At 42.6% G+C, this 20,967-nt stretch overlaps 7 protein-coding genes and 2 non-coding genes across 11 annotated transcripts; 4 read left to right on the top strand and 5 right to left on the bottom strand.

Annotated features, from left to right (window-relative positions):
- Positions 1-8: 8 nt before the first annotated feature.
- LOC135348806 (E3 ubiquitin-protein ligase rfwd3.S-like) lies at positions 9-4,568 on the bottom strand. Its single transcript, XM_064547159.1, has 10 exons — positions 3,981-4,568; positions 3,711-3,802; positions 3,233-3,623; positions 2,795-2,896; positions 2,286-2,452; positions 1,715-1,924; positions 1,268-1,371; positions 992-1,083; positions 446-613; positions 9-238 (listed from the first exon to the last, which is right to left on the bottom strand). The coding sequence occupies exons 1-10, from the start codon at positions 4,434-4,436 to the stop codon at positions 83-85; spliced, it is 1,938 nt and encodes a 645-aa protein (XP_064403229.1). The 5' UTR covers positions 4,437-4,568; the 3' UTR covers positions 9-82.
- A 161-nt stretch (positions 4,569-4,729) lies between these two features.
- LOC135348876 (glycerol uptake facilitator protein-like) lies at positions 4,730-6,027 on the top strand. Its single transcript, XM_064547256.1, has one exon. It carries the CDS (start codon positions 4,730-4,732, stop codon positions 5,945-5,947), a length of 1,218 nt encoding a protein of 405 aa, XP_064403326.1. The 3' UTR covers positions 5,948-6,027.
- LOC135348890 (DNA repair protein RAD51 homolog A) lies at positions 5,971-10,843 on the bottom strand. The gene is made up of 7 exons (XM_064547270.1): positions 10,672-10,843; positions 10,240-10,587; positions 8,891-8,985; positions 8,599-8,712; positions 7,674-7,803; positions 6,979-7,100; positions 5,971-6,234 (listed from the first exon to the last, which is right to left on the bottom strand). The coding sequence occupies exons 1-7, from the start codon at positions 10,810-10,812 to the stop codon at positions 6,111-6,113; spliced, it is 1,074 nt and encodes a 357-aa protein (XP_064403340.1). The 5' UTR covers positions 10,813-10,843; the 3' UTR covers positions 5,971-6,110.
- Positions 6,663-6,735, bottom strand: Trnaf-gaa (transfer RNA phenylalanine (anticodon GAA)). The gene has a single exon. It is a non-coding gene; the product is annotated as a tRNA-Phe (tRNA).
- Positions 6,870-6,942, bottom strand: Trnaf-gaa (transfer RNA phenylalanine (anticodon GAA)). Its single transcript has one exon. It is a non-coding gene; the product is annotated as a tRNA-Phe (tRNA).
- On the top strand, positions 10,839-16,430 carry LOC135348766 (mis18-binding protein 1-like). The gene is made up of 10 exons (XM_064547083.1): positions 10,839-10,980; positions 11,260-12,143; positions 12,329-12,766; positions 12,967-13,224; positions 13,343-13,448; positions 13,784-14,691; positions 14,959-15,271; positions 15,446-15,624; positions 15,787-15,850; positions 16,116-16,430. Exons 1-10 carry the CDS (start codon positions 10,900-10,902, stop codon positions 16,317-16,319), a joined length of 3,435 nt encoding a protein of 1,144 aa, XP_064403153.1. The 5' UTR covers positions 10,839-10,899; the 3' UTR covers positions 16,320-16,430.
- A 398-nt stretch (positions 16,431-16,828) lies between these two features.
- On the top strand, positions 16,829-17,257 carry LOC135349252 (protein C19orf12-like). Its single transcript, XM_064547761.1, has one exon. It carries the CDS (start codon positions 16,829-16,831, stop codon positions 17,255-17,257), a length of 429 nt encoding a protein of 142 aa, XP_064403831.1.
- Positions 17,258-17,454: 197 nt separating this feature from the next.
- Positions 17,455-20,923, bottom strand: LOC135348856 (uncharacterized). Of its 3 annotated transcripts, XM_064547218.1 has the most exons (11): positions 20,704-20,923; positions 20,568-20,633; positions 20,404-20,475; positions 20,248-20,353; positions 19,974-20,191; positions 19,711-19,832; positions 19,423-19,567; positions 19,256-19,344; positions 19,016-19,192; positions 18,638-18,748; positions 17,455-18,437 (listed from the first exon to the last, which is right to left on the bottom strand). In XM_064547218.1, exons 2-11 carry the CDS (start codon positions 20,599-20,601, stop codon positions 18,249-18,251), a joined length of 1,263 nt encoding a protein of 420 aa, XP_064403288.1. In that variant the 5' UTR covers positions 20,602-20,633; positions 20,704-20,923; the 3' UTR covers positions 17,455-18,248. The 3 variants fall into 3 exon arrangements, with proteins under 3 accessions (XP_064403288.1, XP_064403285.1, XP_064403287.1); XM_064547215.1 differs by having other exon boundaries at positions 20,568-20,922; XM_064547217.1 differs by having other exon boundaries at positions 19,986-20,191; positions 20,568-20,921.
- LOC135348945 (uncharacterized) lies at positions 17,474-18,195 on the top strand. Its single transcript, XM_064547361.1, has 2 exons — positions 17,474-17,700; positions 17,866-18,195. The coding sequence occupies exons 1-2, from the start codon at positions 17,474-17,476 to the stop codon at positions 18,056-18,058; spliced, it is 420 nt and encodes a 139-aa protein (XP_064403431.1). The 3' UTR covers positions 18,059-18,195.
- Positions 20,924-20,967: the final 44 nt, after the last annotated feature.

The following is a 20,967-nucleotide window of genomic DNA, read 5'->3' as shown; positions in this document are numbered from 1 at the left end:
TCATTATGTTCAAGTGAATATAGACATTAATATTTTTACCTACAGTAAACTAGCAACAACAAACAATAAAAGGTGATAGAGTTTATGATTTCCAAGTCCATTTATACACAAATAGTTTCGACTCAGTGAGCACGCTAAGAAAGTTGTGTTCATTGAATGGTAGAATGTCTATTGCAGGGTCTTTCATAAGTGAGAGCTGCTGCAATTTGCGACTGGAGCTAACATCCCAGATTTGAGCCTAAGAGAGAATGTAAATCATGAGTACATGTAAATATGAGTAAACACCGATCTGTTTATTAACGAAATTGCATGGCAGCTATGATAGTGGTGTACATGTAGTATAGAGACAAATTTAACGAAGTTCCCCTAACTACTGGTACTGATCAGATGCTGATGAACTAAATCATAACCCAGAATGGCCTACTAAACATCTCCGTTTGCTCACTGATTTAGCGGCCTCATTTCCGAAGGCTGCCAGTAGTCGTCCATCGTGGGAGGGCCTCTCAAAGAGTCTGGAGCGTGAGAGCAGCTTGTGAGTGTAGCCTCCCTTGAACTCGTTAGCTGCCTTACAGGACACCTTGTTCTCGACACAGTCTTTCGTCAGCTGAAACAACTGGGAGGGGGGTGAGGACGGTAGGATAAGATAAAATCATCAAAATCTAGGAAACAAACATGATCTCTAAGGGCTATAGAAAGCAAACTCACTCAATATGTGTAATCAATTTTAGCTATCCACACATTTACCACTTAAAACCAACAAGACAGTGAGGGCACACACAACTACCAAAGGAGGTACGACACGGCGTGCCTCGATTTAGCAATTAGCCTCTGCAATAACGGTGAGCGTGAGCAGATAATCGAGGCATAATTACACCCACGCTCAACGTTATTGCAGAGGCTAATTGTTAAATCGAGGCACGCGCGTCGTACCTCCTCTGCACAACTACTATGGCATGCTACAGGCCATTTGCATTACACATGCTCAACTTACAATATGGCGGGTGTAGGGTGTTCCACGGCCGGGTCTGAATGAGGAGAGGCAGTGACGAGTGATGGGGTCAAAGGACATACAGGTACAAGCTCCTGAACAAAAAATCAACAGAACAGCAGTACAACATAATTACCAGAATGCACAGATTAGTTTCGAAATTGGACAATCTGAACTAATTACAAACTCTCAAAGATAGCCAAATGACAGAATTTTGGTTATTTAGCCTTGCTTTTGTTGAAATCGCAAAAACAAGAACAGGTGAATATAGACTCCCACCTTCAGGTAGTGACGAGAGAGGGTGGTGCGTGAAGTTGTTATCTTGAGAGGTCTTCTCCCAGAATGCACTGCCACCCAGAGTGCCCATGAGTAGACCACTGGAGCTGTGCACAGTACGAGAGAGAGAGAGAGAGAGAGAGAGAGAGAGAGAGAGAGAGAGAGAGAGAGAGAGAGAGAGAGAGAGAGAGAGAGAGAGAGAGAGAGAGAGAGAGAGAGATGGTACACACACATCAATTTGGTGCCCACGCGATTACTCATTACAGTGATTACTGCCATTAGACCCATCACCAAGGCTAATGAATCACTAGGTAATAAAATACAGGCACGTAAGTATACTGTATACGTGCCTGTATAGTGCTAGTGGATTGCAATTGGTATTACTTGTCTGATCAGACACACTCAATAGAAGCTACAATACAGTACAGGCACTGCAAACAACTCCCTCACCTTAAACTGCCAGCTCTACACAGAGGCACATAAGCCAGAGAGGTGATGGGGGGACAAGCTCCACCAGTCGGTTTCTTGAGCTCTGTCACATGACTTGTTGTGTTACGAGTGTCGAACACCTTTACCACGCCATTCTGCAGGCCACAATAGAGGAGGTGGGTGTGATCTTGGTCCCACGCACATGCCCACACCGGATGTGAAGTTTGGAAACTGGAGACACACATGTACCGAGTCAGTGTACAAACAACAATAATTATGCATAATTAATCTGAGACAGTTAGAACAAGCTTGACTGTCTCCATTTATTCATAAACCAGTTATAAGCCATAATTACTTGGCAACCAGTCAATAACTATCACAATCTTCATATGGTACATTGTATTCTAACACACTAATAATATTGTGTACAAAACTTAACACTGGCAAACAGTGTTAAACACAGTGTTAAACGTAGAACATACAGAGAAAGAGAACGGGACTAATTTGTGTTGCATATCAATATCCCATACTGTAAATGAAGCAGGCAAAATGCGCTCTCAGTCCATAAATACAATCTACCTGAGCAGCTCACCTCTGTACGACACTGTTGGACTGCATGCTGGTCAGTTTGGCAGTCTTGTCAGCGGAGGCAGTGAGGACCATCCCGTCCCCCCTCGGACTGAACGCCACGTCACGAATGGCCCCAGTGGAAGAGTGAATGGGAACGTACGAGGAATGCTGCAGGTCAACTGTACTCATCTGTAAGGAAGAATAATCGACAGACTGTATAACTGACACTACATGCATATTACATGTACAGTAGAGGCCAAATTAAAGTTTTTGTTCTGCTGGTGTGTATCTAATCAGTGCACTACTCAAACTGAACAAAAAATGACCTCTACTGTAAAATTATACCTACATGTACATTAATAAATCAGTCCATAACATTCAAGGATATTCAGAGAGTGGTATAATTAAGTCAGACAGTAGTGTGAGTTTATACATGTATATACATGCAATGACATCAGGTACATACGATCCTTTGCCGTATTACAGCACTGTATTTCTAAAGCCAACGACATTAATCTGAGACTGACCAACCTTCATGAGTCCGTATCCGGGGAAGAGGACGTTGTTGGAGGGTTTGGTAGCCACTAACATTTGCCGGTGAGGGTCGTAACCTAGTACTCGACAGTTGCCACTCTGTACAGTGTGGAGTGGGTGAGTTAGCGGGTACAGTAAAATGGAGGAAAAATATGGGTGTTGAAACAGCCCTGGTACTGGGAAATTGTAGTAGCTACGTTGTAATTATGTCAATCCCGACTCATACATGTACATGTACAGATGCACACGCAAGTGCGTACATGTATGCACTCAAATTTGCCTACATGCAATAGCACAACATAACATTCTCTAATTCTCACTCATTGCGCATGTATAATTATTATGGATTCTCAATTGCATGAGTGTGTACATGTACATGTACATGTACCATTTCCTGCTACATGTACGTACATGTACCATCACCCCACCCTTTACCTGTGAAATGCTGATGCTTTTGTAGAGTTCATATTGTCCCTGTTTGTCATGTGATATGCCCACAATCTCAACGTCTTTACTCCCTCCACTCGTCTCACACTTCGCAGCACTTGAGAAATTCTCCAACTGTTCCTTCAGCGACTTAATCTCCAGCTTTAAACGATCACACTCTGCCCGTACTAGCTGGTACTGAAGAATAGCTTGAGCCTCCGCCTTTTGTGTCGATATTCGAGCGTTTTTCTCGTTTTCCAAGTCCAGCAGGGCCCTGTCTCGCTCAGTCGTGTCCACAGCTGAGATGGCCTTTGCGTATATGACCCTGATGTCACTACGCTTAGACTTGGCATTGCACTGAGGGCACTTGGGGCAATTCAGCAGCCATTTCTCTATGCAACTGGAGGGTGGGAAAAAATCCTCACAATTATTGCAGGCTACAATATACATGCATGTACACTCTGTATAGACAGTACATAGAACTTACTTTTGACCAAACAGGTGCCCACACTTCAAGGAGGAGATTCGATGGCCGCCAGAATTTGACCATAGCTCGAAGCAAATGGAACATTGTTGTCCCTGTAACGGAGAATCATCAAACTTATAATGAACTTGTACTTGAAATTAACATACATTGAATCTTCAGTTGAACCCCCTCCTATAATTATACTCTTCATGGTCCCGATTTGTACAGTTATTGGGGCGAGCCTTCACCAACAGTCACTAAGTACAGTTATAACTTATTCTACAGCCATACCTCATCCTCAGTTGCTGCCTCTTCGAGACGCCGCTTCTTGGTTGGTTTGAACTCGTCTTCCTCCAGATTATTAGACGCCGCCCCCTTCTCTTCGTTCAGTCGCTGAAGAGCCTGGAGGGCAAGGTTCGGTAGGACAGGGGGTGGGCGAAATACATCCAGAGTCGACTGAACCCTTGGCCTTGGAGCAGCTGCCTCTATTAATATTGAGCTACCACCATTAGAAGGTCCGTTGGATTGTGAAGAGGGTGGATGAACTCCATTTGTAGGAATGTTTTCATAAGTAAGCAGACTTTCTGTTGAAGAGTTGTGAGTTTCTCTATCTTCTATAGTGATCACTGGTACTTGACTGTCTGCATGAGGGCGAGAATCAGCTGGATGGACTTCATGGGCTCCATTTAGAACTTGACTGTGCAGTTCTTCTTGATGGGTGGAAAGATATAACGGTTCTTCATCCATAGACCTAGCAATCAGTGTTTTTCATCGACCGCTTCACTCTTCAAGACAGTTGGACCAGGGATATGATAAAGGAAGATTTTATTTTTTGAACCTGATGGTCGTCTTCTACACAAGTACATGCTAACTAGTCTACCAGCCACGCCCACTTTTTATTGGGCCTCATGAGCCCCACCCACTTATGCATTATGCATTGCGACTCCATTAATACAGCATACTTGTGGTTGTCTAACCATTACCACCTTGTCCACACATCATCATCTGGTGTACGTGTCTGATCTAGTGAGTGTGCTAAAATGTCTGCTGCAAAGTGCAAGTATGGAGATGTGGAAAGTGTTGAGCTAGTGGACTGTAAATATAATGAACAATTGGGAACCCTTTCGTGTCCGCAGCCTACAAAGAGGTTGACAAGAAGAACGAGTGATCAGAAGGCGAGTCGATTGGAAATGGATGTACACTTTATGAGAGATGATGGAGTATCTAAAAAGAAAACATTTGTAGTCGAGTACAATGATAGTGATGAGAGTGATGAACCGTTGATGGGAAAGGAAAAACAACCTGGAACCCCGACAGTACACACTGAACAAAAAGTTGGTCGCAAGAGAGAATGGGCTCGCTTTGTTAAGAAAGCGCTTGCTCTCACGCTAGCTGATCTTATTGGAGAGCTGATTGGAACGTTTCTATTGACTCTCGTAAGTTGTAGTATTGTAGCGTCAGCAGTTGTGACTGGAGCTCAGAGTGGATTGTGGCAGGTTGCAATAGTGGTTGGCGTTGGTGTCACCTTGAGCATTTACTGTACATCGCACTTCTCTGATGCTCACTTGAATCCAGCCGTTACTTTGGCATTCTCAATCGTTCGTTGGAAAATCTTCTCGTGGAAGAAAGTCATCCCATACATTTTGGCTCAGATACTCGGCAGTTTTTGCGCTGGAGGAGTCGTCTATGGATTATACCAGCATGCAATTGAACAGTATGAAACGGAGCACGACATAATTAGAGGAACCAATGCTAGTGTCATCACTGCAATGGTGTTTGGTGAATACTTCCCCAATCCTGATCTCTTCGATCACACCCAAGAAAAAAATCTAGCTGTTGTATCGATTGTACAGGCTCTGATTGTTGAGGCATGGACAGCCTGCATCCTAGTGTTTATTATCTTCTGTTTCACAGACAAAAACAACACAGCTGTAGGGAGTGGAAGCGACAAAGTGGCTGTGCCTGTACTCATCGGAGTTACTGTGGCAATTCTAATCAGTTTGTACGGCTCTTTGACACAAGTGGGAATGAACCCAGCACGAGATTTTGGCCCGAGGATTTTTGCTGCGATTGCTGGATGGGGTAGGATAGCCATACCAGGTCCAAGGCAAGGATTCTGGGTATACATTGTGGGGCCACTGTTTGGAGGAGTTGTTGGGGGTGGTTTCTATGACATCATTGTTTCCAATGTCCTGAGGCTAGCTAAAGCTGCCAAGCACAAGTCCATGGTCACAACTTCATGCAAGCTAGAAGACTGAACAACATGATTTTATTATGCTAATTTCAATTATAAATTACATTTTGTATCTTCTCAATATTTATTGTGTTGAATTTTGAAGTGACAGCAGTGAACAAAGTGTGAGTGAGTGCATACATTTGCATATAAATAAAATCGAAGATGACATTGTCTGCTCATAATGGTTAGTCTTTTGAATCTCCTATCCCATCAGCATTGATAGCAAACATAGCTTCTGATTCAGGTAAGCAAGGAGAGTCATAGATCTTGCATATTCTGGTTTCTCCACGTCCTTTTCTCAGGTATAGTCTATGGAAAAGAGATAAAAAAACACTGCTTGTACGCATCAGAAGATTAGAGGGAACAATATATTTACAGTGTTCTGTAGATATAGTTATTTGAGAGGCCAGGTTGATCAAGGAGCTACTCGATGCAAAAATATGCCAAAACCCGGGATCGAACCATACACCTTTTAATATTCGTACTGAGAATTGGAGAGTAAAAGAAATGCCGAAACCGAACCAGGGGCGCTCTCCCAACTGAGCTATTGCGGCTTACACACAGTAACACAGTGCAGGTCACAAAGGAATATTCATATACCGGATTTGGAAGATCACAATAAAATGTTCCGGTGGACACAAAGTCATTGCTGTAGTAGACACGCCTGGCTCATTCGCCAAATAATTATAATACACATTCCCACCAGTTATCGGTATGTACCAAGAAAGAACAAAAAATGCCGAAACCCGGGATCGAACCAGGGACCTTTAGATCTTCAGTCTAACGCTCTCCCAACTGAGCTATTTCGGCTTACACACAATACATAGTGCAGGTCACAAAGGAATATTAATTTGTACCAAAAATTGGAAAGTAAAAGAAATACCTGGGCTGAACCTTCGGATGGAATATTCGTACTGACAATTAGAAAGCAAAAGTAAAAGAAATGCCGAAACCCGGGATCGAACCAGGGACCTTTAGATCTTCAGTCTAACGCTCTCCCAACTGAGCTATTTCGGCTCACGATATAATACAGGAACTAGATTTAAAGTTTACCTTGTTGTCGAAGCATGTGCGATAATATTTCCACCAATCGGTTTCTTAGGATCAGTAGCAAACATGGATGCCCCGTCCACTTGAGCAACCACCTGATTAGTAATTAACACCGCCACTCCAAACTACAAGGAAAGAATAGTATACGGTGACACAACCACGAGAAATTTCTGAGTTACAGAAAACAGTAAATTCCTACCCAACAATGCAAGCTATACGTGTAAGCATTCAGGAGTGATAAGATTCACCTGTTGTGTTTATATAATATCCTGATAGCACACAGTGTACAATAGCAGGAAGAGAGCTGCATGTACGTACATGCACAGTATTGTGCTTTCCTATGTGACTAACACAATTAAGGGTGTATGTATTCGGTAGTAGCTAAGAGGCAACAGCAGAGCATATATTGGACTGCTTTCCCAGTGAAGTTATTGCCCAATGAATTCCCCTAGTAGCTGTTGCCTATTAAACAGGAAAAAAACAAGCTACATGTAAATAAAATGTACATAAAAACTACTACATGTACGGGCTCTGCAAGAATTAGAAATAAATGCTACAAGATGGCCATGCACATTATCCAAACTGGATATAAATATCCCTTTGCTACTCTGGACACACACTTGCACTCTGGATACAGCAAACCATTACTTTCGATGTACATGCACACAAAGCATCCCGTGCTGCACTCTAGAGCTCACCTCATCAGCCAGTCTGAGCAGTGTTCTGAGAAATCTAGCCAGGTGCATCTGTCGGGCACTCAGCTCCCCCCTACCAGAGTAGTCGGTGCGGTACAGGGCAGTAGCACTGTCTACTATCAGCAGAGAGTACCTGCACACACAGAGAGAGAGGTTGGACAGTAATACATACACAACGTAAAAAGAATGCAATGGCTAATAAATATATTCAAGAGTGCATAAGAAGAGAAGAGTGTCGAACTATCGATGCCTCTACACAAAAACTGTACACAAAGTAACATGATATTCTGTCAATTGTGCACGTGAGCAACTCGCAATTGATGACGTTTGCGCAAGCTTGCACATAAATTATGCAACACACAGAATTTCTTAAACAGTGAGTAAAGAGTGCAAGTGAAGAGGATCAACCTGACTATTGTCTCTATTTTGAAGAGATCGTCTCCTATCAGTGTGCAGTGAGCAGCTATGAACGCGAACAACTAGCTGGAATAAGATGTCAATGTTAAATTACCACACCCCTAAAAACGTCACGGCTAACATTTACTAGGAGATTACCAGTAAGTTTACAATACTTCATCACGTGCGAGTTATGTTACTTTGTGCACAGTTTTTGTGTAAAGGTATTGGTAGTTTGACACTCTTCTCTTCTTACATACTCTGGATATAATTATGCATAAATACCATACGGGTAGAAAATTTCGAGGTGTTTTTAATTTCGCGTTTTTCGTGGGTGGCTGCAGAACACGAAAAAGGAAGGCTTCGTATACGCATGCGAGATAGTGCCACACCCTAACTCCACGAAATTTACTACCCGCGAAATTTTCCAAATAAGACAGATATTTAATTGCACGAAAATGTACACCCTTGAAATTTTCCACCCGTACGGTAGTGCTATGTGCATACCAAATGCAGACTTCTACACACGTACCGTGACTCAGCCATCATTGCAGAGGCCTGTAATAGCAGCTGTCCTTGATGGTCTGTATTGTACGCTCTAGCATAAGCCACATTATCCAGCACATCTGATCCTGACAGCCCAAACCTGCAATGCAACAAACACACTAAGTACAAAGTTACATAAAAAAGGATGCTAATAATAAACTACCGGTACCGTCATAATTCCCAGTGAGTTTATACAGGTGGGAGCAATCTTTAAACCATTTAAACCAGCCTGTTGGCTTTGTCCATCCCTAAACTATCTCCTTTTGAGGTACATGTACCTCTCAGCCACGGCTAGTAGTCTCTCGGGTCTGAAGGTGCCCTCTGTGTCAATGTACAAGCACTTTCCCTCACCACCACCAGAGTCTATCGGCAACTGAGGAATTTAATGGATATAGATTTTACATACATATGTCACAGGTATAATCGCATGTAACAAATTATACGACAGAGTTATGCATATCGTACAGCGATGATATCACAGGCAAAAATAAATTGCTGAGCAAAAATTCAAACTGTGTCTTAGAAAAAACACACCATGAACGGAATTACAGTATACAAAGCATGTAATCTAGAGCACCAAGTATAAACCCTCGGCTGGTGACATGATAATGAAGAAACCAGAGGTATAATCCAGTGTATGTAGTATGACTGAGCTGTCTAGCACAGCACCTCAGGAGCAATAAAACTTCAGGAGGTATGCTGAAACATTTGAGAACAGATTTAGTGGTACATGAGACATGGACTGTGGACTAGGATCACAGCAAAGAAGCCTGGAGTCTTAGAGAAGTATGGCTCTTTGGTGCTAGGATCCAGAGTCAGCAAAGAAACCTCCAAAGACAACAAACCAGTCACAATTCTAGCTTTCTACTTTAGTGACCCTTTTCCATTGTTCCTGGTACAGGATCACTTCAGCTGCAAGTAAGTACCTCGAATCAGAGGAGGCTTGAACCACCTAATTAAGGTCACTAATTGGATTTATCCAAACTTCTCTTGCAGAACTACTTTAAGCCTAGTTTTTAGTGTCTATCAGTTTAAATCGTTATTTTTCAGGGGGGGTCAAATTTTATTTTTGCCAATTTTGCTCAGAAGAACAGATACAATCAAAAGTCTTGCTCTTGTACTAGCCTTGATATCATGAGCGGCGTGTTCTCGAGGTCACTGCATAGCTGGCTTTGAGACTTGTATATCTGCTTCTGAGCAAAATTGGCGAAAATAAAATTTGACCCCCCCTGAAAAATAACGTTTTAAACTGATAGACACTAAAAACTAGATAGTCTGCAAGAGAAGTTTGGATATAAATCCAATTAGTGACCTTAATTAGCTATAAGGTCAAGTGGTTCCAGCCTCCTCTGACCTCGAATAAAGGCCACAGTGTAGCTAGCTCAACGTGCAAGTTCAGGCTTCTTAGTTTTTATTCGACAATGAAGCTTTAACATCAAAATCTGCCACTATAAACTAGTTATGTGAAGGCTATTCATGCTGTAAACGCACGCTATGATATCCAGGTGAGTAGAGTCAGAATACACAAACAGACAAACAAACCAACGGACTACTATACCCGCTGGCCGTGGTACGGCCTCGGGCAATTAATATACAGTGTGCCTGTATCATTGATATAAAAACCCACCTGACACGTGACTGCAAGAGTGTGACAAAGCTGGGTCTTTCCAGTTCTGAACTCTCCAAACATCTCCGTGATGGAGCCAGTCTCAATTCCTCCTCCTAGTAGTTTATCTAACTCTTTTGACCCTGTCGTCAGCTGAATGATTTCAGAGCGCCGTTGATGGAACTCTGTTGCTGTGGTGAACCCCATAGGGACGAGCTTTGCAGCCTCGTTTTGTATCTTGTCAGCTTTTGCTTCACTGATTCCTTTGATCAAAATGAGAGCCTTTTTGGGAGCATACGCAACAGACTCTATTGTGTGGTATCCTGCATCACTCAGTTTCTTCACATCAGACGCACTAATACCTTGTCCCTACAAGTGCGTACAAGTTAAGTACACAAATACATGGCATAAATTGTACAGTGTGAACACAGAAACTTATTAATGAAAACTCACCTCCAGCTTGTTTATAAGCTGAGGGCCAAACTGTTCCTCTTCTTGTTGCTCCTCCACATGATTTGCTTCTGCTTGCATAGCTATATCTAGTATATTTATATATCTGCTAAGGAGTTTTTGGCATAAGGGTTCAAAGGTCATCTAAATGCCCGCCAAAATTGAACTTTGACCCCTTCAAAAAGTGAGAAAGCCGAAGGTAAAATTTGAGCTGAGTAGGACAAAAAAGCTATGTCTTGTTTCTGTTGCTATAGTAAAAACGTGGATCCTGGGGCTAATCAGCAATACTACAGCCCCAACTGTCATAAACGGGTAAGAGGTCACATTTTATTATTTCTACATCTATACGTACGTACAGGTTGGTTGGCAGAAGTCAAAAGTTGAAGTGCAGTCAACCATGACCACTAATTGCATTTAGCGAAGTAAACATACATGTACGTTTGTACACAGTGTGTGAATGAGATGGTCATGGATGGCTGCACTTCACTTTAATCTTCTGCCAACCAACCTGAAATCCTCTGTAGCTGTATGTATAAAGTCTCATGAATTCTGTATGTACGTGTTAGTACTGTTATTTTCATTCAAATGCAGCAACTTGTGAGTTCAGCAAGCTACTGTATGCAAGACGAGAACCATCACTGTTGCTCGACAACTAACTACGACAGTCCAAGTCATCGTCACATACCGAACATTGCCTCTCCCCTCCACATTGCACACCCCTCCCCACACTCACACCACCCACACTGCACCACCCAACAGGTGGATCTCTACCACACCCCTCAGCAGCACCACAACCATCGCCGAATGTTCCCACACACACACGCCTGTCACGGCCAAAGAGAGCTTATTCCACCCCACTGCACAAGGCCCCTCCCACAATCCCCACCTACTAATCATTCATTGAATTCGTCGCTCACTTGTCCAAACACGCAACTCCATTTTTCTCCGATCAGTTCAACCGATTCCCCTCCTCCTACCATATCATCGAGATTCAGGCTTGCTTATACTGAGGAGGAGCTTACAATGATAGCTTTGAATAAAGAAGCTACTAACCAAGAGAATTCTCCTAAGAAGCGTTTAAGGCACTTGGTGTCTGTTGATATAAGTCCAGTGAAGCAGGGTAGTCCAAGGAAAAGTACACTTCGATCGTACAAATCGACAAACTCGAATCAGAGTATTGAGATCAATGATGAAGATAGTGATGTATATGAAGATGCTTCTAAATCAGAGCCTGCAATTATCATCCAGGACAATGAGCAAGACGACAACAAGCCTCCTGTGTCTACTGCCATTGTACAAACACCTGAAGTAGTCGAAAGTGATCCTCTAGCACCGACTAAAGACAAGAAGAAGCCGTTGCCAGAAGGAGGAGTGACTGGGCTCACCAGCAAAGAAGAGCACAAACCTGTGATACTCGTGGAGTGGTGGTTTGATCTCCTGCCTCTTGATAGTGTGATCCTACTAGGATACAGAGAGTGAGTATGAGTGATCTCTGTGCGCGGGCATGTGCTATACATGTACTTGTACTTGTACCACTATCATGTAGAGTGCACTTCCTTGGTACATACGTACATGATCCTGTACATCATGTTATCGTAAAATTAATTGTCTAAAGTAATTAACACGTACTTTTTTTGTTGGTGGATGTTTTTGTCTCCAGGGAGGACAGGGCAATGAGTGAAGAGCCTGAGCTATGGCAGACTGGCCCTATTGTGGACCGTATCTCCTCCAGAGACCTCCGTACGGAGGAGGGCACCACCTATCACCTGAAAGGGTGCCTTAACAAACAGCCCCTATGCGAGTACGGGCAGTCTTTGAGCAAAGCTACCATCAGAAAGTTTAGATACGGGTTCCCAGAGGCATGGAAATCTCTCCTTGCTCAAACGACTGTGCCTACTCTTGTGTCTACTGCCATTGTACAAACACCTGAAGTAGTCGAAAGTGATCCTCTCGCACCGACTAAAGACAAGAAGAAGCCGTTGCCAGAAGGAGGAGTGACTGGGCTCACCAGCAAAGAAGAGCACAAACCTGTGGTACTCGTGGAGTGGTGGTTTGATCTCCTGCCTCTTGATAGTGTGATCCTACTAGGATACAGAGAGTGAGTATGAGTGATCTCTGTGCGCGGGCATGTGCTATACATGTGCTATACATGTACTTGTACTTGTACCACTATCATGTAGAGTGCACTTCCTTGGTACATACGTACATGATCCTACATGTACATCATGTTATCGTAAAATTAATTGTCTAAAGTAATTAACACGTACTTTTTTTGTTGGTGGATGTTTTTGTCTCCAGGGAGGACAGGGCAATGAGTGAAGAGCCTGAGCTATGGCAGACTGGCCCTATTGTGGACCGTATCTCCTCCAGAGACCTCCGTACAGAACAGGGCACCACCTATCACCTGAAAGGGTGCCTTAACAAACAGCCCCTATGCAAGTACGGGCAGTCTTTGAGCAAAGCTACCATCAGAAGAAAGTTTAGATACGGGTTCCCAGAGGCATGGAAATCTCTCCTTGCTCAAACAACTGTGCCTACTCCTGTGTCTACTCCTGTGTAAGAGCATGCACATTTTCATCTAAAATACTTACGCTCATGTATTTCCTAATTAGCACGTATGTTCTTTCTACTGCACGTAACAAATTATACGTACATGTGTGACTGATGTTTCCAGTGTTGAGGTGATAAAGGAGGAGAAAAAGATCAAGAAAGAAGAGTTACCATTTCACACTCCCCCACTGCAGCCCATCCCCAAAAGTGAATTCCTGTCATCTTTGAAGGTATCAGCACTTGTCTGTAGTCATGTTGAGCCTTTTTTTTGCTACCGTAAAGCGGGAAATTTTCATGAGGTATAAAATTTTGCATTTTTCGAGGGCAGAACAGCTAACGGGAAAATTAAAACTGGGATCAACTCCCACGCACCGGTATTTTATATGCAAAGCTTCTGTTGGGTATATGGTTTCCTGGCATTGTTTCTTGTAGCCTCGTTAATTCTTTTGCCACGTTTCATCTACATGAATATAATAAGTGAGGTTTTTAAGAGCTCTTTATCGTGTCCATAATGTACCATTCTGTACATCAGTTGTGTCATATGTATATTTTGTTCCCACCCCAGCGCTCATCTCGTGGCCGCACTCTTAAGCCCTCGATGAGCAGCCTCTCCCCGTACCTCCAGACCAGCACGGACATTTACTCCTACGATGTCTACGGCAATTTCCAAGGTTTTGTGTCCCCCACCATCGATTTGACTATCTCAGACGTTGACGACCTCACACCCATAAAACGCAAACCGAAAGTTAAGAAGGAGGTTGTAAAGAAAGAAGACGAAGAGTTTGTGATACCCATTAAGGTTTCTGCTCCGAACGGCAAAGAGCGTTCAAAAAGTGGTGCTAAAGTCGGTGTATCTGCTCCTGATGATGTTGAATTCAGTGCTGGTGTCGTAGAAGAGACGGCTAAAGGAGAATCAGCTCAAGAAAGTAGTGAGGGTAGTACGAGTACTTTAACCAAATCAAACAGAAAAACATCTAGACCACAGCAAAAAAGACAAGAATCAAAGAAGATGCCTTCTGCTAAAACTGTCTCCGTCGAAAACAACGGCAAAGCTGAAGGTGAATTGACTAAGGATAACCAACCATTGCAAGACACAGAAAATGAGGCAGTGAATAGATATCGTAGAACGCCGAAGAAGATAAAGCGAAGAGGTCATTTCCTATCATCTGAAGAGAGTGACTTGGAACTGCCAACCAAAAAACAGCCAAAATCCTCAGTAACACAGCTTGAACCAACGGTATACTCTGTGAGAAGCCCAACCAGACCAACCAAGATAAAGACACCAGGCAGTGCAAAGGGGAAGAGACGATCTCGAGTGGGGATGCCCAAAAAAGTCAAGCCTCAAGTGAACTCAAAGAGTGGGTGCCGACAGCCAAAGAAAGCCAAGCCCCTGGTGGACTCTACGGGTGAGATGGAGAGTGAGGAGGAGGCTGAGGACGGCTGGACTCCCAGTCAGGTAACACTGCTCAAGAGGTACGTCTATGGTGTAATTGCATGCTTGATACATATTATTATCACCCAGCATGTGAATCAGAGATTGTTTGTACATGTACATGTAAGGAACAGTACTGTTAGCCTCGACTCTAGGCCCTTGGAAAGTCGAGGCTACAGTACTGTGTGTTGACATTTGTGAATGGCTTTGTAGTTCTTGTGTACTTACATGTACATGTATATATAATTATAGCATTGTTAATACATGTATGAGCACATAATTGTACTGTACATGTATATCACCTACAGTATAGTGCATGGGGTGCCTGCCATTGAGTCTGACTTCTGGGAGAAGGTTGCCAGTCGTTTGCCAGGCTACACTGCCCGAGAGTGCAGCAGTAAATACATGGAAGCATGCACTGGACCCTCGACAAAGAGACAGCCCAAACAGAAACAGGCTGGCCAGCCAGACAAAACAGAGAAGATTGCTATAACTGGGAAAGTTGGGACTCTGAAGAGAAAGAGGCAATTGAGAGCTGCTTTGGAGCACATGGACAAAGGATATGTGGATGATATTTTTGAGTCTACACCTTTCAAGAAGAAAGTAAAGACAAGAGTGAAGGTAAGTTAAAGTGTATACGTACTTGTACTGGAAGGTCTAAGACTTAAATCCTAGTGTAAAGCTAGGATGTTAATACTGTAGGGATACATGTAGCAGCACTTTTTCTATTTATGTGTACTTGCACAATGTAACTTTGAGCCTGTCTTTATGAGTACTTTGTTGTCGTCCGTGTAGATTCCAGACTGGAGTAGTGAGTCTGAGTGTGATGATGAGGAGGTGAGCAGTGGTGATGAGGAGGGGGAGGTGCTGGACACGCCCAACCCAGCAAGGAGGAGGATGGGGGCACCGAGGGTACATACACCCAAGCTCTGTGATTTTATTGCAACCCCTGACCTCAAGAGAAGGTTGAACAGGTCAGGAAAATAACTTACAGTACGACTACTTTTGTTGTACTTATATATGCAGTAGATTGTGTTTATACGTACATGTACATGAACATGGTTGCGTTTTTCTACAGTATGTCTACCACTGTATTCATGAGCTGTTTATTGATCGTTCGTTTTACGTGCTTACAGGAAAGCTGCTGATAATGTGATATATCAGATTCAGAAAGCCAAGAAACCCAAACCAAAGCGTTCGGTAAGTTCAAACCATTAAATTTAGTCTCTGAATTTCAAAGGTTTGTTCAATGCACAATTGTAATAGTAGAGACTCTTGCTTTAATAGACTCAGATTGCTTCTCTACTGTGCAATAGAGCGCAGGTGCTTTTTATTAGCATAATTATTGTGCCAATACCTACCATTCACGCATACACATAATGGACACACACGCTTACACACACACACACACACACACACACACACACACACACACACGCACACACACACACGCACACACGTACAGAAACCACTGAGTGTCCCTGCTTCCAGCAAAGCTCCTGCAACTGCTAAAGTCCACTTCTCTGAGCAGAAGTTACGTAGCATTCGTACCGGAGAGACGAGAATGTTGCAGATGTTTGAGGACACGGACGAAGAGGACAGTGATGACTACCCATTCTCTGACATTGACAATGCCTACAATAAGGACACTCTTAGTGAAGTATATTGACTACTAACTCTTCATGATAACTGTCGTTTTGCTGAATGTTTATGCATATAGAATGTTTGTACCAAGTTTCGAGCATTTCATGATAAGAAACTGATTACTGTATTATTTGAAGTTTCACCTGATATTATGGTACATGTAACAGTTCACTTTATAGGTCCAGAGGAGGTGTGAAGCAACTTGACTTTAGTTAATTAAGGTCACCAATCTACTTTCTCTTTCAGACTACTTTTAGCTGAGTGTATAACGTTATTTTAAAATTTTATGTTCGTCAGTTTTGCTCAGAAACCTCCTTGAGCGCTTTATGTTGACCTCGAGAACAAGCCTCCTCTGTTTGAGCATAGTACTGTATCATCTATGGTTTTTGAGCAATAACAGCTAGTGTAACCATGTTACAATTTTATGGGGCTCCTGGTGTAAAGTTACTGTGTGTGGTCAGAGAAGGGGAAGTCCCAGGGGAAACCCTAAAACTAGATTTTATATTTTGGTGTTGCCTCATATAAATCAGTCTAATGGCATTTACAGTGACTATGTTGACGTTTGAGGTGCTGGAAGAGATAGCCAAAGCCAACAATGACTTGGGGCTCACTTTAAAGGAAGGTGTGAAAGGAGCAGCAGCCATGGGCGGTGGAGCAGCAGCTGGTGCCATGGCTGGAGCCATGGTAGCAGGACCTCCTGGAATGCTTATTGGAGGAGCTACAGGATTTATTTTTGGAAGTGCCGCAGCTTACAACAATATGAAGCCATTCAAGCCACTCTGGGAAGTGCTAAAAGAGCTGAATCCAGAGGATAAGCAAAAGTTAGTGCAAGTTGGGAAGAAGGTGCTACAAGAGAAAGGAATCGATTTAGCAAACCAGATCGTTGGGATGTATGGAGGCCAAGTAGCCAGTGATTTCTTACGCTTGGTCTATGAGGAATTCAGTGGCATTAAACTACAATAAATGAAATGCTCAAGAAGTAGAATTGAACTAAGACATTTAATTACGTAATCTAGCTAGATTCTATACACTCAAGAGCCCTAGCCTGGATTCTAGATTCTAGTTTTTCCTGTCCTGATCTACAGTAACCTTTTCTTTGTTTTGTATCCTAGATATACATGTATCAACACCTATAATTATGGTTTTGAATGAGGAGATCATTTCCATATTAAGACTAGCATGGCCCAGCCAAAGATACCTGAGCTTGTTCTGAAACTCCAGCAGCTAGCCAAACCTACATTTGTCAACAGCAGATGGAGGAAGCCAGCAATAAGTGCTAGAAGACTAGCAGACATGAGGAAGTCCTTGGTAGCTGAGGGAGTCTACTGGCCTCCCAAACCCATGGCTGACAGAGGAGGAGACAAGCCTTTCAAGCTCATCAAGCATGAAAGAGATAGAGAGAAAAGGTATAGAGCAATAAACAGGCATTATATGTACGTACTGACACCCCTCTTTATTGAATTTCTCTGTACATGTACATATATTATACACAAATCACTATTAATGCTTTGATTGAAGTAAATCTGTACGTACATGTAGTTTTATAATTATTATTATTTTTTAATTTTTAGGCAAAACAAAATTGAGGAGAACATGCGTAAGATGCCTGAGATGATAGCTGAGTACAGAGCAAGTGTGCACAAGCTGCGTGCTGATACCAGAGCCAAGAAGCACAGAACGGAGGAGATGAAGTATCGCATCGCCGTGGGGAAGCAGGAGAGCGGGGAACCCTCCTGGCAGATATTCAAGGACCAGAAACGATAAGCATTAATATAATTGTAGCTCAGTATTTATTGCAGAACATTTAACCACTTTAATACGACGACTGTTTGCAATTAATGTTTTGTCGGGTGTTTATATCTGAGATTTCTATGAAACAATAATAATTTATGTACACACAACTGTCTCACATAATGTACAACAAAGTTGCGTAAGTGCTCAAATTTAAGCTTAGTCACACATCAATGTAGGCATAGCTTCTGACAACAGAGTTCTCGTCGTCCTCTCCTGACTGGTATCGAGTGTTCTTGCCCATACACATGATACGACCGGACTTCATCGTCAGGACAACGTGAGAGTTGCCAATGCTGGCACTGACTAGGGGCTCAGGGAGATCCATACGAACTGGTATACTCACAGAGCTCTATACAGAGAGATGGTACGAGTAAATAAATATTGTCTATTCAGCTATATAGTGTTATAAAAAATAACACGTTTCAATGAGTGCATAATTATAGTAAGTATATGCATGAAATTTATGTATGCCATATACTGTATATACACCAAAACTCTGCCAGGCTGAGAAGTTAGCCTATGCAATTGTGTGTGACATAATGCACTCACACTTTCCAGCTCCCCTGTCCATTCTCCACACCAATATCCTTGACCCTTGGAGCTGATAAAGATGGACTTGCCAACACCAGCTGCAGCCTTCACCACTTTAACACCCTGTGCCTGCAATAAGAAGAGAAATCTAACCCAGCTGACATAGAAACAATTGAATATAAAATCATATGTATACAATGTCCTGTAGATTAATGATGTATAGTGGAAGGAATCCCTTTATACTTTTAGCGAAAAAAAGCTTTGCTACAAGTGGCCTTTGTGCATGAGGGGACTTTATTTGGAACCTTGGTGCCTGGCCTTTATATTACAGTTGGCCATTATTCAGGGGTGGTCGTTAAGAGTGGTTCCACATACTGTACTCTGTTGCTTGCTTACGTCAAGAGCAGCCACTTTAGTAGGCACAGTTTTGATCCTGCCATCACCATGTCCTAGAAACCCCTTCCCCGTCCCACAAGTGTAGGCAACACCGTCGGAGTCGATAAAGATCGAGTGGGACACTCCAGCAGCCGCAACCACTATCCTCTTTCTGAGGAGAACTGACACTAGTGTAGGCTGTAGGAAAAACATAGTTGCTTATTACAGATTCACGTTGGCTTTAGTTTATAATAGTTCTACCTGGGAAATATTTTTTGTTCCTCCGTGACCCAGCTGTCCTTGAGAGGCTAAGCCAAATGTAAATGCCTTCCCACAGTGAGTTAGCAAAACTACATAAGTAAAAGGCAAACTTGCGTAAATTGCAAAATACACATTAGCTAGACGTGAATTTTAATTAATCCACTTACTGTTATGACCTATTCCAGTAGTGACAAACACAATGCTGTGCTCATCGTAAGGAAACGGTAAGAGAGTTGGGTCCTGAGCAATCCCGTGCCTTGTTCCCAGGCCGAGCTGTCCACAGTCACCCTCACCATTCACATACACCTGACCCTACATAGAAAGATCACAATAGAGAGGGTATCAAAAGAACAACGAAAGAACTTAATGCTTTGAATTCTATTATGTTAATGACCTAGCCTAGCTCAGAGTGAGTTGACATATAATAGCATTCTACAATCTCAGAGCTATCATACCATATCTGTGAGGAAGAGAGTGTGGCTGCTACCACACGCAACCTGACGAATTCTTCTTGAGCTTAACTCTTTTCCAACTCTTGTTGGGAAAGGACAGGTCCGACTTCTATCTGAAGAGTGACCTGTTCAGTACAAGCAATTGTAAATAAGAATCAATGAGAGTATTAAATGAGGTGCTTAATAAGCTCTCTCTCTCTCTCTCTCTGAACATTTAATCACTAATAGTAAATAATTTGTTGACAAAAATAATAATAACTCGGTACCTACACACTGACCCAACTGGTTGTAGCGATTGTCTCCAAAGGTGTAAGCATGTCCACAATCTGTGACGAGGCCAGAGTGCCCACAGCCAGCAGAAACTTGGACCACCCTCCCTGACTCTGGTGGGATGGCTAAAGTTATATCCTGAGGCTGGGCCTTGTCTGTACGGACATTGTTCCCCAACTGTCCAAATCGCCCAGCACCCCAGGTGTACAATTTCCTGTGATAGATTACAGCATTGTAATATAATAACGAAGCCATTTAACAACGTCGTACCCATTTTGAATGGCTATGTTTTGAAATGAACCAGCAGACAAAGTCGGCAGAATGCTAATCATTGTTTCCAAATAGAACAGTTTCTCTTTCCACGACTCACCGAGAACTAATGGAGGAAAAGTTTTTGTCAACAAAAGTTATTTTTTTCTTGCTTACCTCTGTTAGTCAATTCTCCAACCCTGGGTTTCATTCCCCTATGCAGTAGTCTAGCAGCTTCTTCTGTGATTCCTATATAGAGTACAGAATATGTAACAGCACATTTTAATGCCAACTGAGCATGCGCAGTAGACATTCTGCGCATGCTATAGTGCCAGTCTCACCTTTCCAACTGAACCATCTGCATGTCAATTCCATGTGTGCCAAATCTTTTGCAGAGAGTCCATACTCTACCATTATTTGTAACCATAATTCATAAGGTAGATTTAGCCAATTGAAATATTGATCTTGTTTTTGTACCTTCTTTTTAGCAGGTACGAGTACGAGTGACTGTAGGCTTTCAATTTCATGATCCATGCTGTCAGACTGAAGATTATTTTTTTGGCATCAGAAATGTCATTGTGCTCACAAGAAAATAATCTAGTTTACTCTTTATACAAAAGTATAAACTACTGTACTTGACTACTTTTATAGATTATTGTTTTCTGTCTATGTTTATGCAAGAAAGTCCCTTCTAAAAATAGAATTGCTCACACGAGAGTGGCTATTTTTAGCCAAACAACT

The sequence above is a fragment of the Halichondria panicea genome, chromosome 15, assembly GCF_963675165.1.
Source record: "Halichondria panicea chromosome 15, odHalPani1.1, whole genome shotgun sequence".
In the NCBI taxonomy this organism is placed as follows: Eukaryota; Metazoa; Porifera; class Demospongiae; order Suberitida; family Halichondriidae; genus Halichondria; species Halichondria panicea.
Note: the sequence above shows the minus strand (reverse complement) of the source record. Positions and strands in the feature narration are given on the sequence as shown.

Bases quoted from the DNA above. Each gene is read 5' to 3' on its own strand.
- LOC135348806 (XM_064547159.1), bottom strand. From the start codon at position 4,436: ATGGATGAAGAACCGTTATATCTTTCCACCCATCAAGAAGAACTGCAC. The intron at 3,624-3,710 runs GTAAGTTCTATG...CCCACCCTCCAG, and splicing joins GGGCACCTGTTTGGTCAAAA to TTGCATAGAGAAATGGCTGC. The intron at 239-445 runs GTGAGCAAACGG...ATTCTCTCTTAG, and splicing joins GAAATGAGGCCGCTAAATCA to GCTCAAATCTGGGATGTTAG.
- LOC135348876 (XM_064547256.1), top strand. From the start codon at position 4,730: ATGTCTGCTGCAAAGTGCAAGTATGGAGATGTGGAAAGTGTTGAGCTA.
- LOC135348890 (XM_064547270.1), bottom strand. From the start codon at position 10,812: ATGACCTTTGAACCCTTATGCCAAAAACTCCTTAGCAGATATATAAAT. The intron at 8,713-8,890 runs GTACATGTACCT...GTTGCATTGCAG, and splicing joins CTACTAGCCGTGGCTGAGAG to GTTTGGGCTGTCAGGATCAG. The intron at 7,101-7,673 runs GTGAGCTCTAGA...CTTTCCTTGTAG, and splicing joins TGCTCAGACTGGCTGATGAG to TTTGGAGTGGCGGTGTTAAT.
- LOC135348766 (XM_064547083.1), top strand. From the start codon at position 10,900: ATGTCTTGTTTCTGTTGCTATAGTAAAAACGTGGATCCTGGGGCTAAT. The intron at 14,692-14,958 runs GTACGTCTATGG...TATCACCTACAG, and splicing joins CAGGTAACACTGCTCAAGAG to TATAGTGCATGGGGTGCCTG. The intron at 15,625-15,786 runs GTCAGGAAAATA...ACGTGCTTACAG, and splicing joins CTCAAGAGAAGGTTGAACAG to GAAAGCTGCTGATAATGTGA.
- LOC135349252 (XM_064547761.1), top strand. From the start codon at position 16,829: ATGGCATTTACAGTGACTATGTTGACGTTTGAGGTGCTGGAAGAGATA.
- LOC135348945 (XM_064547361.1), top strand. From the start codon at position 17,474: ATGGCCCAGCCAAAGATACCTGAGCTTGTTCTGAAACTCCAGCAGCTA. The intron at 17,701-17,865 runs GTATAGAGCAAT...TTTAATTTTTAG, and splicing joins GAAAGAGATAGAGAGAAAAG to GCAAAACAAAATTGAGGAGA.
- LOC135348856 (XM_064547215.1), bottom strand. From the start codon at position 20,760: ATGGATCATGAAATTGAAAGCCTACAGTCACTCGTACTCGTACCTGCT. The intron at 20,354-20,403 runs GTAAGCAAGAAA...TTCCTCCATTAG, and splicing joins TGGAGAATTGACTAACAGAG to TTCTCGGTGAGTCGTGGAAA. The intron at 19,568-19,710 runs GTATGATAGCTC...CTTTCTATGTAG, and splicing joins CTCTCTTCCTCACAGATATG to GGTCAGGTGTATGTGAATGG.